The 14,944-nt window shown below is 31.1% G+C and overlaps 1 protein-coding gene and 1 non-coding gene across 4 annotated transcripts; one reads left to right on the top strand and one right to left on the bottom strand.

Annotated features, from left to right (window-relative positions):
- The first annotated feature begins 6,246 nt into the window (after positions 1–6,246).
- LOC129901116 (uncharacterized) lies at positions 6,247–10,369 on the top strand. Of its 3 annotated transcripts, XM_055976233.1 has the most exons (6): positions 6,247–6,658; positions 6,954–7,107; positions 8,592–8,848; positions 9,501–9,588; positions 9,900–9,966; positions 10,052–10,369. In XM_055976233.1, exons 2-6 carry the CDS (start codon positions 7,052–7,054, stop codon positions 10,103–10,105), a joined length of 522 nt encoding a protein of 173 aa, XP_055832208.1. In that variant the 5' UTR covers positions 6,247–6,658; positions 6,954–7,051; the 3' UTR covers positions 10,106–10,369. The 3 variants fall into 3 exon arrangements, with proteins under 3 accessions (XP_055832208.1, XP_055832209.1, XP_055832210.1); XM_055976234.1 differs by lacking the exon at positions 6,247–6,658 and having other exon boundaries at positions 6,955–7,107; positions 8,587–8,848; XM_055976235.1 differs by lacking the exons at positions 6,247–6,658; positions 6,954–7,107 and adding an exon at positions 7,831–8,040 and having other exon boundaries at positions 8,587–8,848.
- TRNAR-CCU (transfer RNA arginine (anticodon CCU)) lies at positions 6,272–6,344 on the bottom strand. The gene has a single exon. It is a non-coding gene; the product is annotated as a tRNA-Arg (tRNA).
- Positions 10,370–14,944: the final 4,575 nt, after the last annotated feature.

Below are 14,944 nucleotides of genomic sequence, written 5' to 3'. Positions count from 1 at the left end.
CTAAATCAGTAACTAAAAACGCATTTTTACCTCAAGCAAAGCTTCTCCTAGTGTTTCTGAGATTACCACGAGATTCCTCATGAAATTCTATTGAATTTAGACCCTTGAATCACCAAAATCGGATTTATATTGGTCAAGATATAACTTGTCAAAGTTCTTCAAAAATCCATTCCGCAAATGGATACTGCTGCAAATAAAATCACGATTTTTACCTGAATCGAATGCTCCAAATCATTTTTCAATCTCTCCAATGCGTTCTCCATGAAAAACCTCACAATTTTGCCTTTTGAATCACCCAATTTGGAGCTCTAAAACTCAAGAAATGAGGGTTCAAAGTTGAGGAGAAAACCCAGAAATGTTTATTTTGTTTCTGCATCAGCTTTTTGCTGCAATAGGTGATTTTGGAAAATTCCAAAATTTTCGATGGGGTGCTCGGGATTCGTTCGGAATCCGATAAAAATAAACCAAATATGCTACCCCACTAAATTCGACATTCCGGACTTAATGGCGTATTCAGAATTTCCATACGAGATCATTTTAATAAAAAATAGGCCCCACACTCGAATTGATTGCCTCGATAGTCATTCCAACAGTGCTACTAGACTAATTTGGTCATTCCGGAGTTGATGGAACCATCAGAATTTAAATCCGAGATATCTTTGACCCAAAACTCGAAAAGTCGCAATTAAACCAACTTAGGCCTTCAAAATACCAAAATGGACTCGGGACCTCTAAAAATTCAACCAACACTTCTTCTAGACCAAAAATCATCTCCCGAATCCAACAGAGTCGTTGGAATTCCATTCCGAGCATCGAAACTCTAAAAGTTGACCAAAGTCAAACCTTGGCTTAAAGTTCCTCAAATTCTCAACTCAAGGCCTCAAATCTTTGTTACAACTCCAAAACTGATTCCGTAAAGTCTCCTAGCCCAATTTCGACATTTCGGAGCTGCTGGAATCAACGGAATTCCGTTCCGAGATCTGTAGCTCCGATTGACCCCAAATACCACTTTTTAATACTTAAAACTTATGAAAACTCAAAATTTCCAAAGACTTAACTTTTCATAGGATTTTCTAAAAATCAACACTCGGTAACAATCATAAACGACTCGGGGCATCTAAAGGGAGGGGTAAAATGGTCATTTTACCAAATTCCAAAAATGACCTTGAGGGTCATTACAGTTCTTGAGGAGTTTTGATGATATTCAAATCATCAACATATACGGCTATTATGATAAATTTAGATCCAGACATTTTCATAAAGATACAAGTTCTAATTAGATCATTTTATATCCTTCTTTTAGCAAAATTTACTAAGACGATTGTACCACATTCGCCATGATTGTTTCAGCCCGTATAAAAAATTTTGAAGTTTTATTGAACAAATTTTCTGGGAATCTTTATATATTTCAGGCATTTTAAATCCTTCAGGATTTTCATAAAAATGTCGTTATCCAAAGAATCATATAAATAGGTTATAATTACATTCATCAGATGTATGCCAAGTTTTTTCATGAACTGTCAGATTTATAAGATATCTGAAAGTGATTGCATCCACCACAGGAGAATATGTTTCCATGTAATCAATGCTGAGTCTTTGCGAAAATCCTTGTGCCACAAGTCGTGCTTTATATTTTACGACTTCATTTTTCTCATTTTTTTCCTCACAAAGACTCATTTGTACCCCACTGATTTTATACCTTCAGGTGTTCGGATTATCAGTCCGAAAACTTCACGTTTTTCAAGCAAAACTAATTCAACTTGAATTGCATCTTTTCATTTTGGCCAATCATTCTTCTGTCTACATTTATCGACATATTTTGGTTCAAGAACCTTATTTTATTGCATTATTTGCACAACAACATTATAAGCAAAACTATTATCGATAACTACATTATTTCGGTTCCATATTTTCCCTAAAGAGACATAATTTATTGAAATCTCTTTATCATTTTGAGGCGCCTTAACCTCTTTCAAGGTCTTATCAATTGTTATGTCTACTTACTCTTCTTGAGCAGGTTCTTTCATATAATAGTCATCTTGATTGTTTGCTTATTTTCTTTTTTGAGAATTTTTATCTTTGGAATCGATCGGTCTACCACATTTTAAATATAGTTTAGACTCATTTGCATTAATTAATTGTTCTATTGCAACATCAACTCGAATTGGAGCATTAGCATCTTTAATATGAAATTTAGTAACTCTTGATAGGTCAGTGAATGCATCTGACAGTTGATTTGCAATATTTTGCAAATGAATTATCCTTTGAACTTCTAGTTCACTTTTATTTGTAAGAGTATCTAAATGGAATCGTGATAATGCATTCTAATCTATTTCTCTTTTAGCTGCTTATTTTCTCCCCCTAATGATGGATATGCTGATTCATCAAAATGACAATCAACAAATCTTGCGGTGGATAAATTTCCAGTCATAGATTCCAAATATTTTTTGATAGAAGAAGATTCATACCCAACATATATCCCCAATCTTCTTTGGGGTCCCATCTTTGTGCGTTGTGGTGGAGCAATTGAAACATATACTGCACATCCAAATATATTAAGATGAAAAATGATCGGCTTTTGACCAAAAGCCAATTGTAATAGGGAGACTTGACGAAAACTTGTGGGTCTAATCCGCACAATACTTGCTGCATGCAAAATAACACGACCCCATAATAAAATGAAAAGTTTTGTTCTCATAAGCATTGGTCTAGGAATTAATTAGAGACGTTTAATTAATGATTCCGTTAGACCATTTTGAGTATGAACATGAGCAAGCAGATGCTCAACTGTTATCCTAATGGACAGACAATAATCATTAAATGCCTGAAATGTGAACTCACCAACATTATAAAGACGAATTGTCTTTATTGCATAATCTAAAAATTGTGCTCTTAACTTAACTATTTGAGCAAGTAATCTCACAAATGTCATATTACGAGTTGATAATAAGCACACATGTGACCATCTTGTAGATGCATCTATTAAAACCATATAATCTTTAAATGATCCACATGATGGGTGAATGAGCCCACATATATCAACCTGTATAAGTTCCAAAAATATTGGGGATTGAATGTCCACTTTGATTACTGATGGTCTAATAATCAATTTACTTTGAGAACATGTAACACAAAAAAATTCTTTAAATTGAAGAATCTTTTGGCTTTTCAAAGAGTGTCCATGTGAACTCTCAATTATTTTGTGCATCATATTAGAACTGGGATGGCCCAACTGATCATGCTAAATAATAAAATCATTTGAGTTAGTAAACCAGATTTACTATGGCATGTGTGTTCAACTGTGCTTATACTTGTGAAGTATAAGCCGGATGAAAGAGTGGTAACTTTTTAAGTATAAACTTTTTGCTCGACATCATTGTAGTAATGTAAAAATATTCATTCTTTTCATCATTTATAGTCTCAATATGATAACCATTTTGACGAATGTCTTTGAAACTTAATAAGTTTCAAAGAGACTTACTACAATATAATGCTTCATTAATTGTTAAATTTGTTCCTTCGACAAGTACAACTTTAACTTTTCCAGATCCTTCAATTTATCGTGTTCTACCAGATATTATATTAACATTATTTTCTTTCATAATCAAACAAGAAAAATATTTCTTATCTCTTAAAATAGTGTGTGTTGTGGCACTATCAATAAGACACATATTATCATAATTGATGTTGGATCCAACTGATGACTGAGGAATTTCAATATTCTTCATACACAAAAGATACATTATAAGAACGTGAAAAACTAACAACATAAGAAACTTTTAAGAAATTGCACTGCCTTAAGAAATATTTTATGAAGAACAACATAATATTAAATATAAAAAAATAATAACTATTTTTATCACAGTTAGATGATCAAAATTCTTCAGTCAATATTCATAAATCTTCAGCTTTCAAATGAGTAATATTTGGTAGATTTTCGAAAACATTATCTTTATAAGCAAGATTCGCCTCAATATCTTCATATTTATTTGATGGAGTTACTTCATTATCATCATTCCAAAAATTCAAATGTGTCTCTACATTATTATCTCTTCTTTTGAGAGAGCCTTGATAAAGTTTCACAAAATGATCAGGCGTACGACATTCACGTGTCCAATGAGCCTTCATACCACACCGATGACAAATATTGAATTTACCTATGGAAAGATTATTTTGAGGAACTTTATTGTTCTCATGTTTATTTCCATCATGACGACGATAATTGTTTCTTCCTCTACTACGTCCTTGCCCACATTCACTATCACGGCCACAGCCGCGACCACGATAATTATTTTGTCTTGATTCAGACTGAATATGTGTTGCTACAACTAGGGTTGTTCACAGTTTTGGTTAAAACCAAAACCAAACCGAAAATTTAACCAAATCGAATAAAAAAACCGACATTCAGTTTGGTTTGGTTTGGTTTTAAATTTGAATAACCGATAATATTTGGTTTGGTTATGGTTATAGAAAAAAATAACCGAATAAATAACCGAACCAAACCGATAATTATATACTTAAAATTTATAATTATTTATATGTATAATATTAGTTTTTCATAAATAATTAAAGATATTTTATACCTTTTAATTATTAATTTAATATTAATATACTTATTTTTAAGGCCTAACAATCCAAACCCAACTCTCAAGCCCAATTATAAATTCTAATAAACACTAAACAGCGGTCGAAGTCCAACAATCCAAGCCCATTAGCCCAACTTTCAAGCCCAATTCTAAATCCTAAATTCTAAATCCTAAATTTCTAATAAGTACTAAGCACTTGAGTAGCAGTCATAGACTAACAGTGAAGGCCCTAGTATCTATTTTTCTTTTATATTTTTGTTTCTCTCACGTTGGTTTCTCACAAAGTCACAGACTCACAGTCATAGACTAACAGTGAAGGCTCAAAAGCAACCTCAACTCCTCAACCCCAAGTATAAGATTGTCAAATTTTGAGAAGGTTTGTAGGGAGTTTTTCAAATTTTAAATTGATTTTAAGTTGTTTTTTTTTTCCGAATGTTTAAGTTGTTTCCTTTTCTATTTTGAACCTCTGTGGGTCGTGAGAAAAAAGAGGTTCATAAGAATTTGAAGAATGTAGAGAGAGAATATTTGAATTATCTCGGCCAGTCATAAACCGAATAACCGAATCAAACCGAACCAAACAGACAATAACCAAACCCGTGGTTATTATTTTACTTGGTTTGGTTATGGTTTTAGATATTTAATAACCGATTAAATTGGTTTGGTTATGGTTTTAATCAATAACCGTCCCAAACCGAATCATGAACACCCCTAGCTACAACATTCGCTTCAGGGAATGGAGCATACCCAGTGGGACGGGCTTCATGATTTTTCATTAGCAAAGTATTATTTTCTTCAGCCACAAATAGACATGTAATTAATTCAGAATACTTCTTAAATCTCTTTTCACGATATTATTATTGTAGCAATACATTTGAAGCGTGAAAAGTAGAAAGAGTTTTCTCAAGTAAGTCATCACCAGTGATAGTATCTCCACATAATTTTAACATGGAACTTACCTTGTGGATAACAGAATTATACTCTGTCATAGTTTTAAAATTTTGAAATCGAAGGTGTATCCAATCATATCGGGCTTTTGGTATCATCGTAAGTTTTAGGTGGTGATATCGATCCTTCAAATTAGTTCATAATTCAAGAGGGTCTGTCACAATTAAATATTCAGTTTTCAATCCTTCATAAATATGATGACGGAGAAAAATCATGGCCTTTGCTTTATCTTGACTTGATGCTTTATTATCTTGTTTAATAGTATCATCAAGACCTTTAGCGTCAAGGTGAATTTCAGCATCAAAGATTCGTGATAAATAATTTTTTTCAAAAATGTCAAGTGCAACAAACTCAAATCTTGATAAATTTGACATGATAAAACTGAGATAGAAATTAATTTAGAAAGAATAAAGACAACTAAAATTAAAATTTTTTAGTAGATATACCTGATATAGGAATTAATATATCTGGAGAAAATTAAACTTTATACTGATAACGTGTTATAAAATAAATTAAACTTAACTAATTAAGGCGGAGAGAATGAAATATCAAAAAGGAGAAAGTCAAAGCCGTATATGTATATCTTTTTTTTTTACTATTCATTATTCAATTTGTCCACTTGAAAAAGTAGAATGAAAATGACATCCATTATTATAATAAATATGAATATATACGAAATGTTTCGAAGTGAAGTGATGATATTATGGAACGAAAGGAAAAGTTCCTACAAAAATTGAAAACGCGCCAGGTAGGGGTCGAACCTACGACTTTCTGCTTAGGAAACAGACGCTCTATCCACTGAGCTACAGGCGCTTTATATTCATTTTGTCTTCTCATTTAGAATATATATATATATATATCAAATAATATTTCCAAAGACAGCCGAGGTCCACTACCGCACCATTGGCCACACCAGCAGCTGAGCACGACAACTTTCCCATCTCCATTTTTGACTGATATCTGCAAATCTAGGAAACAAGGCAAACAGCAAGAGAAAGAGAAGAGAAAACCCACCAGGAATTTCTCTTTTCTTTCGATTTTCAGCTCTTATTTGCTGACCCAAAGATCAAGAACTGCATAAAGGGCAAGAAAATCACATCCCGCAAACCTGGCTTGCATTTTCACAGGTTTCAATTCCAAACCCCCTTTCCTTCTTTCTTTCTAAGAAATTGTCTAGACGGAGTAATTAAAAGGAAAAAAAAGACAACTTTTTGTTGCTTTTCTGCATACCCATTTTGTCGGTTATTTATAGGATGTCTAGAATAAAATTGATCTGAATAGAGCAGAATTAACACGATGGATTCATATAGTCGACCCGAGCCGATTTAATTGAGACAATTATTGATTGGTGGATAGATATTCTGTCAATAACAGAAGAGTAAAAAGTTTTGATTTTGCACTAATTTTGGGCTTCTACTGCAGGTGGGGGATGTGTTTTCTTTCTGTATTGGAGGTCCAAAGGTTGAATCTGTGCTCTGACGAAAACCCATTTGCTTTATTTCCCGGATTATTGCTTGTAAATGCAACTTTGTAGATCAATTGCCTCTTGGCTATCCCGCATCTTGGCTTGCATGGGGTGAGTAACTCGATTCTTCCCTTATATGTGTTAAGCACTCCGTTTTTTTTTTTTTTTTTTTGTATTTTTATTGTATTTTTGTTTGTGTATAGTATTGGTCTGAGATAAGCTTAAATGGAGCGAAGGCCGACCACAACTTGAGTTTGGTATTGAGGCGTTGTTGTTGTAGTAATTTTTATTCCCGAGGTGAGGCAGCGGTGGATGTAGTATAATACATGTGGTTATACTCATGCCTATTGCCCTCAACTTGAACCATATATATGTGTTTGTGTGTGTGGAAATGTATGTATATATTATGCTAAGATTGTAACCATGCTCATAAGGTAGAGGTGGGTATATTTTGTTCTTGTTGAATTGAAATTCTAGATCCACCTCTAGGCACACGTGATTTGTATTTTTGGGAAAGAAAAAGTGGAAGTTTTGTTATAATTGAAATTAAAAGAAAATGGGGCCAGGAGTGATGAATTACAATTAAATTTAGTACGAACACTTCAGGAATGCTTTTCTTAGTTAACTGGGAAAGCTATGTAGTTTCAGCAGTTTTTTTTTTTGGTGATTTGGAATCTAGGTACTTACTTACAGGCTAAGCAAGTAATAACGGTGCATAAAGCTGGAATGAGCTGGTTCCTTTATCTGTTTCCTTTTTTTTTTATGCTTTGCTTGATATGTTGAGGAGTTTCTTGCTTAAATGCCACATTCCTCGTGTACCTTTCTTGTTTAGCTACTTATGAAAAAACATTCTCTTGTTCAGCTACAGTGTGAAAAGTTTTTCATCTAGCCATGTGTAATAGGCATTGTTTATGGATTGAAATGAATGCTTATTGTGAAAGGAAGTCTTTTTGTTCAGTTTTGGTGTATTTTGGAAAATATCTTCGAGCCCTTATTGATATGATGATGGAAAAGTTGAAGGAAAAATGCAGATCCCTTTGTAATGTAAGAGGTTACTTTTGTCCTGTCTTATAATTTGGTGCAGAATAGATTTGAGGATTCATTTTCTAGACCTGGATAAATTTGAGGATACCGTTCTCTTTTTAGCTTTAAGATGCTCATGCTACTCTTAAGTCTTTTTCTAGGGTGAAGAAAGATAAGGTTGCCAATGGCCATAGAGCCCATCTTATATAAAGAGGTCGTTCTGACCAGTCAAAGTATTGTTACCATTGATTTGGTGGCAAAATCTTTTTTTCTTTTCCTACAAAGATGACTCATTTGGGATGATCATTTCAAAGTCATTGGGATATTAAGATTCATAATGATAATGATACAAGGCACATTACTTCCCCTTTATTTTGGGGATTTGAGAAATGAGGTGTTCTTCTAATGAATCTCTCAAAGTTTTACCTTTTAATTAAACAAAAAAACTTCTAGTGAACACTGGTTTAATATCCATTTAGCTAATAGTTGGAATTTTGTTGGGGCTATCTTATTGTAACTTTTTGCTCCACTAATCAATTTCAATGGTTATAAACCTGGTTGCAACAGAGCAGAAGTTGTCTTGGATGCTGTATGAATTCTCCCCATGTTGTTTCAGTGGATAAGCCATCTAAAGGACTGAAAGTTCCGAGCAAACGATTGAGGAGAACTAGTTTAAGAGACGACTTTTGGAGCAGTAGTGCATGCGAGATGGAGAATAGCACATTTCCCTCCCAGAGAAGCATCTCATCAATTAGCACATCCAATCCGGCCCTTGATCCTCACAGTAACTCTGGCACCACGAACAGCACTTCGGAATTTGTAAATCATGGCAAGTGCATACTTTTCTCTTCTTTTATTTTGATGTGAATGGTCCTAATTTTTTACTTGTAGCAAGTAAACCTGCATGGGAATCAGCAACGTCTTAGTATTTGTACACAAATACAGAGGCAGGATTGACGAATGGGTTAGGTAGATAAACCTTACTTTCTTGGGAGCACTACCTAAAAGGTTAAATAATTATCTGATAGTACATTTCTCGACTTCAATTACTTGCTTTCTAGGGTCACACTTGAACTTTGACCCGTCCAGAGGCCCCAAACTGCCTCATTTTTTTTGGATCATGCCACTGCTTCATTTGGATGGCCAAAAAAAGGCCCTTGTATTAGGATTTTATTGCAAACATTCAAGCTTCATTAATATTTGTGATTTCTTTTATTTTTTCAAGGTGTGTGTGTGTGTGGAGGGGGGGGGGGATCTTGATTAGTTTTCATTTTTCTAGAATTGTCTTATGGCTTTACTTATCCAATAAATGGCTTATGGGCTTTGCAGAAATCTCATGCACAATTTGTGGCATAGACTGGAGAGAGCATATACAAACTTGAAAGCATGATCTTGTGCTGTTCTTTTCTTTTTACCTCTGTTTAAAACTCCTTTCTGTATTTTTCTTTATCGTATCATTGAATTGAACATTGCTGGAACAGGTCTACTTCTTTGGAATCAAACGAGGCAACAATGGTGTGGAAATAAAACACCGCAGAAGCGTGCTTCAGTTCGAGAACCCAAATTAACGTAAGTTTCTCACATTTTTTGAAGTGTAAGCATGAATAGTTCTTTGAGAAAAGGGAAAAATTAACTGAGGAAAGAAAGAAAAAGGAAGAGGCCTGCAGGTCATAGTTTTGATACTTTGTGTCTCTTGACTTGGTGATTTTTGCTGGCAACTGTTTTTAGGGGTTGTCTTATTCCTTCAACACAATCCTGAAACAATTTGGTTTTGAATTAGTAATATCGTGTTACTGCTTTCAGCTATCGTGCACTATACTGTCTTACTTAACTGAACATATACATTTTTAACAAGTCTATTCTACCGTCATAAATTGCAGCTTAGATACAAGTTATGAAACTTTGCTAGGGACCAATAAGCTTTTCCCTCAACCAATCCCTCTACCGGTGAGTTATCAAATCAGCTAAAATAGTTTTTTCTGATCATATTGCTTGTAGCTAGTTGCTGACTGTTGTGCATTTTATTTATCAGGAAATGGTAGACTTTCTTGTTGATGTATGGGAGCAGGAGGGGCTTTATGATTAAGCAGACACATAAGTCATCTTTCTCAGCCACTGCAAATTGTGTTCTGCAAGTTCTACATAAGAAGTTCAAAACAGCATTGTATTTGTATGTTGAGATGAAAAAGAAACTTTGGTTACAAAAAACACCATGTTCTCAAGAAAGTAATTTATACATGTTAGGCTGTCCAAAACTCAAATACAATGAGCCTTGGCTAGTTTGTAGATATATTTAAGGGGACAGAATTGAATCTACTCGTAAATATAAATTGTGTTTAGGTGCTTCTAATTCATTTGTTCTTACATCCAATCATGTTTCTCAGTACATTTCAGTTCATTTCAATTTATGTAGCACCATTTGACTTGACATAAAATTTAAGAATGAAAGAACGATTTTTGAATTTTGTGGTCTAAAACAAACTTAGATATTTGTGTGGTTATAAATCACTTCAATAAAGTGACATTGGTACTTTGGTAGGATGTATTAGAGAAAATAATACATGTATTAGTCATTGTATTATTTAATCATTTGTATTAGTTAATACACTTTATCAGTATTATAGGTGTGCCTAACTAATACAAAGCAAATCATGGTATTAATAATATAAAAATTATTAATACATGGGAAAATATGGTTAAAAATAGTATTGTCTCTAATACATCAAATCAAATAGTGGATAAGAAATAATTTCAGCATTACTAATGCATTCTATTCATTATTGTTCTAATACTCTCTATCAAACGGTTGTAACATATAAGGAAAATTTTAAAGTTATTTTTTTCTAATTATAGAAAGGTGATTTTTTTTTGGGTGATGGACTAAAAAGGAAAGTGTGTTACACAAATTGAGACGGAAACTGAGGGAGCTGAAATTAGAGAGAAAATTGAGAGAGTAGATTTTCTAAGTAATGAATAAAAAAAGAATTAGAGAAAATGTACAGGCAATATAACTTATAAGAGATTTCATTCTCTTGAATAATCTATGTGGATACCAACAGAAGGAAACTTCAATCCTAATCCTCCTCCTACCTTGATATCAAAATAACAAATAACATTTTTAACTAAATATAAATTTATATTTTTGTATCATAATATCTCACAAGTTATCTGTTAGCCTAACTATACTAAACTTAGCAACATAGAGATGTCCAAAAAAAAAAAGAAAGAAGAAGACATAAATTATGTAGTATTTCAGAATTTATTATAATGTTCATAAACCGAAATTATGTTTTTTTAGGACATATGCATTTTTTGTTTCTTTTAGAAAAAAAATGCATGAATAAACATGGAATTGAAGAAATTTTTCTTAAAAAAATATAGATCTTTTAAGTTTTTCCATTTTAGCAACTAAGTTTTTATGCCTAATAAAACATAAACTTTTAGAAACCAAATCATGTGGGGAATAACAGGTGAGTACTTATGCCCCAACATATTTTCATTCATAATTTTTGATTAAATAAACTACAAAAACAAAAATTAAACACTTGAAATTAAAAAAAGAAGAAGTTAAATATCAAACTGTTGAAAAGATAATTCATGCAGAAACTTGTTTAGAAGGATGCACTACGATTGACAGAGGGAATTCAAACACCCCAATATATGTGAAGGATAATGCAATTGGTGCTTACTATTAGATATGTAAATGTTGTCAAGGATATACAAATATTATTTTCAATTCTAAAAAAATAATGTATAAGTGAAACTTTTAAATGTGTGTCTAGTTCAGAAATTGAATTGAATCATGTTAATTATAGGAAAGATTAAGTAGTAAGGCAAACATGTTATATGTATTTATTATACACCATTATAGTTTGAAAGAATTATAATTTGTAGCTATAGTTAGAATTTTATAGCAAGTTTTTCTCTCCTCTCACTCTCTCTCTCCCTCGCCTCTCTGCTCTCTCTCTCTCTTCAGTCTCCCTGCCCTTTTTCTCTCCCGCCTCCTTCTTTCTCTCTCAATACAAATACAAATATTGATAATCAGTGATACAAATACAAATGATAAATGTCAACTATACATATCCTTTTTAGGGATACAAAATACAAATACATATAGCAATAGACGAATACAAATACACACAAGACAACCTATCTAAATACAAAATACAAAAGGCAACAAATACAATACAAATATAAATACACATGGCAACAGATGAATGCACTCTTTCAGTGATATAAAATACAAACGCACATGGCAACATATACATATAAATACACATGAATACAAATGCAATTTGTTACGAAATACAACATTGATATAATTGTATTCGTTGATTTGTATTTCGTTAATACACTTGAACTTGATACAATTGTATTCGTTGATACGAATTGTATTTGTTATAATACAATTGTATTCATTGATACATATACATATTAGTTACATATATATAAGTAACCAATAGGTATACAAATACAATTCGCCTCTCTCCTCTCTCCGTCCCTCTCTCGCTCACATCTTTCCTCCTTCTAACATGTAGCTATGAATCATAATTAAACAAACTATAACTAAAGAGCCTGATTATGTTTCTAGTCTTAATTATTTTTGAATTTTCTTTTAATTATATTTGTTTTATTTGGTCCATGCTAAGTCTAGGCCCAAATCAATAATAAAAAATAAATTTATAGATATTCTTTTAAAAAAAAGAATTCTGTTTTTTATAACATCAATTTGACATTTTGTAAGGATTTCTAAAATATTAAAATACAAAATGGTATCCAAAAGTTAAAGAAAAATATTTTTATTAGTTCGTATATATTAAATTTTAAAAAGAAATCAAATAAATACGCATAAAAACTTTTTAAATTATCTTTTACTAATAAATTGAGATTATAATATGGAATAACAAAATAAATATTTGTCAAGATCCTATAGGCATGGTTTCTATATAAAAATATACATATATATATATATATATATATATATATATATATATATATATAACGTCACACTAATTAAGCTTTATCATAAGTTTTTTTGAGACCCAATCGTATTTTCTCTAATTACAATATTTTGTTCAAGCCTTTTCAGAATATATATAAAAATAATATTGTATACTTCCTCTTTTAATATAATTATTTATGAGATAATTATCTATACTATATTAAAAGCACAAAGACTCTTAAAATGTTGATTGAACTTTTTGTCCTTTATTAAATAAAATCATCTTTTCACTATTTTCATTTGTGAATTAGAATATTAAGGAGTTCTAAAATATATGATAAGAAAAAAATAAATGGAGAATTAATGTTGTTAGATTTTCTTTTTCTTTTGTACTTAAAAAAGGAGTCCTAATATATGGCAAGAAAAAAAGTTCTAAAATATATGATAATTTTTGCCCCAATGTTGAAATTCCATCGGAAAACTAAATCACCCTTCATGATTTATCCCTACCCATTCTTTGGGTTCAATTATAAAATCTTAGACTATGCCCTGTTTAAACTCAATAATAGGTTACAATGAAGCTATGGAGATGAATACGCTGACAATATATATATATATATATTTCTTTGATTTGTCTTTATAGACATAATAATTTAAAAGCGTAATATATAAACAAACATTTAAAATATTATGTATTAACTTGCAAGTCTGAATTATTATATTCTCTGCCTCGATTTACATGACACGATTTGAATTTCAAGAATCAAATGGTTTAAGTTAGATCAAGAATTCGAACGAATATTCAAATTTTTGAAATAAAATTTACATATTTGAAACTACATAAAAAACACTATAGGTCACAATATTTGACATTAAAATATTTAAAAGATATATAAAAAAATTACGGTAAAAAATAGACTTGTTTGAATCTTGAAATTCAAAAGATGCCACATTAATTTGAATGGATGGAGTATTTAATTTTAAAAAAGGTCTTGAATTTCATTTTTCATTGTTTAAAGAAAAGAAAAGATATTTATATTTTGTTTAAAGTCTATCTACCTTTCAATATAATTTATTCTTCTTTTATACATTTTATATTAATCGACGATTTGACGTGATTCACATGTGCAAAACATGTACATTAAAATAGTATTTTCACCCTTTTCCTTCAATTAATACACCATTATTTTATTGATATTAAATATTGACTATAATAAATATAATAAAAAATTAAATAAAAAAGATTTTCTTATCATAATTAAATTCCTACACGAAGAATCCTTGTCGAACTAAATATAGACCTGATCTCAAAAAATAGTCAAAAATCTTTCAAAATAATAGACAAAAAAAGATTTTTACAAGAAGTTGCAACAAAGGGCCCAAAATAAAATAGGCTAGCAAAAAAGGTTTTAAAAAAAAAAGGAACGTCAAAACAAATATAGCCAAAAAAATATATTAAAAAATGGCAAAAATTTTCTACTCCAATATTTAGGACTTAAAAATTGACTAAAATTATACTTCTTAAATCTTTTTAAACTATATTAAGAGTCCTAACATTTAAATGTTTCTTTTTTATTTAGAAAATGTAAGAATTTATATATATATATCGTCTTGGATTGTCATTTAGTTTAGAATTCTTCAACTTCTTCTTTGTTTAGGAATATTAAATGGGTTAGGGTAGTAAAACTGAGGTATATTTAGTTTCAGCTCATATCAAACTTACTTAGGTGTCGTTTGGCCCCAAGTTTTCAAACATCCTTGGCAAATTATTTTTGGGAGAAATTTTGATAAAGTTTCACCACGCATTTGGCCACAGATTTTTTCAAGTTTTGGTGAAATTTCAAAAAAAATATTTTTTACCTGTAAATTCTAAATATTATTAAAAATATCCATAATTTGTGTTATCATTTTATAATGAATATGTTCCGTTAAAAAAAACTTATAACATAATTGATAACAACCAACAACAACAAAATAACATTA

This window comes from Solanum dulcamara, chromosome 8 (genome assembly GCF_947179165.1).
Source record: "Solanum dulcamara chromosome 8, daSolDulc1.2, whole genome shotgun sequence".
Lineage (NCBI taxonomy): Eukaryota > Viridiplantae > Streptophyta > Magnoliopsida > Solanales > Solanaceae > Solanum > Solanum dulcamara.
Note: the sequence above shows the minus strand (reverse complement) of the source record. Positions and strands in the feature narration are given on the sequence as shown.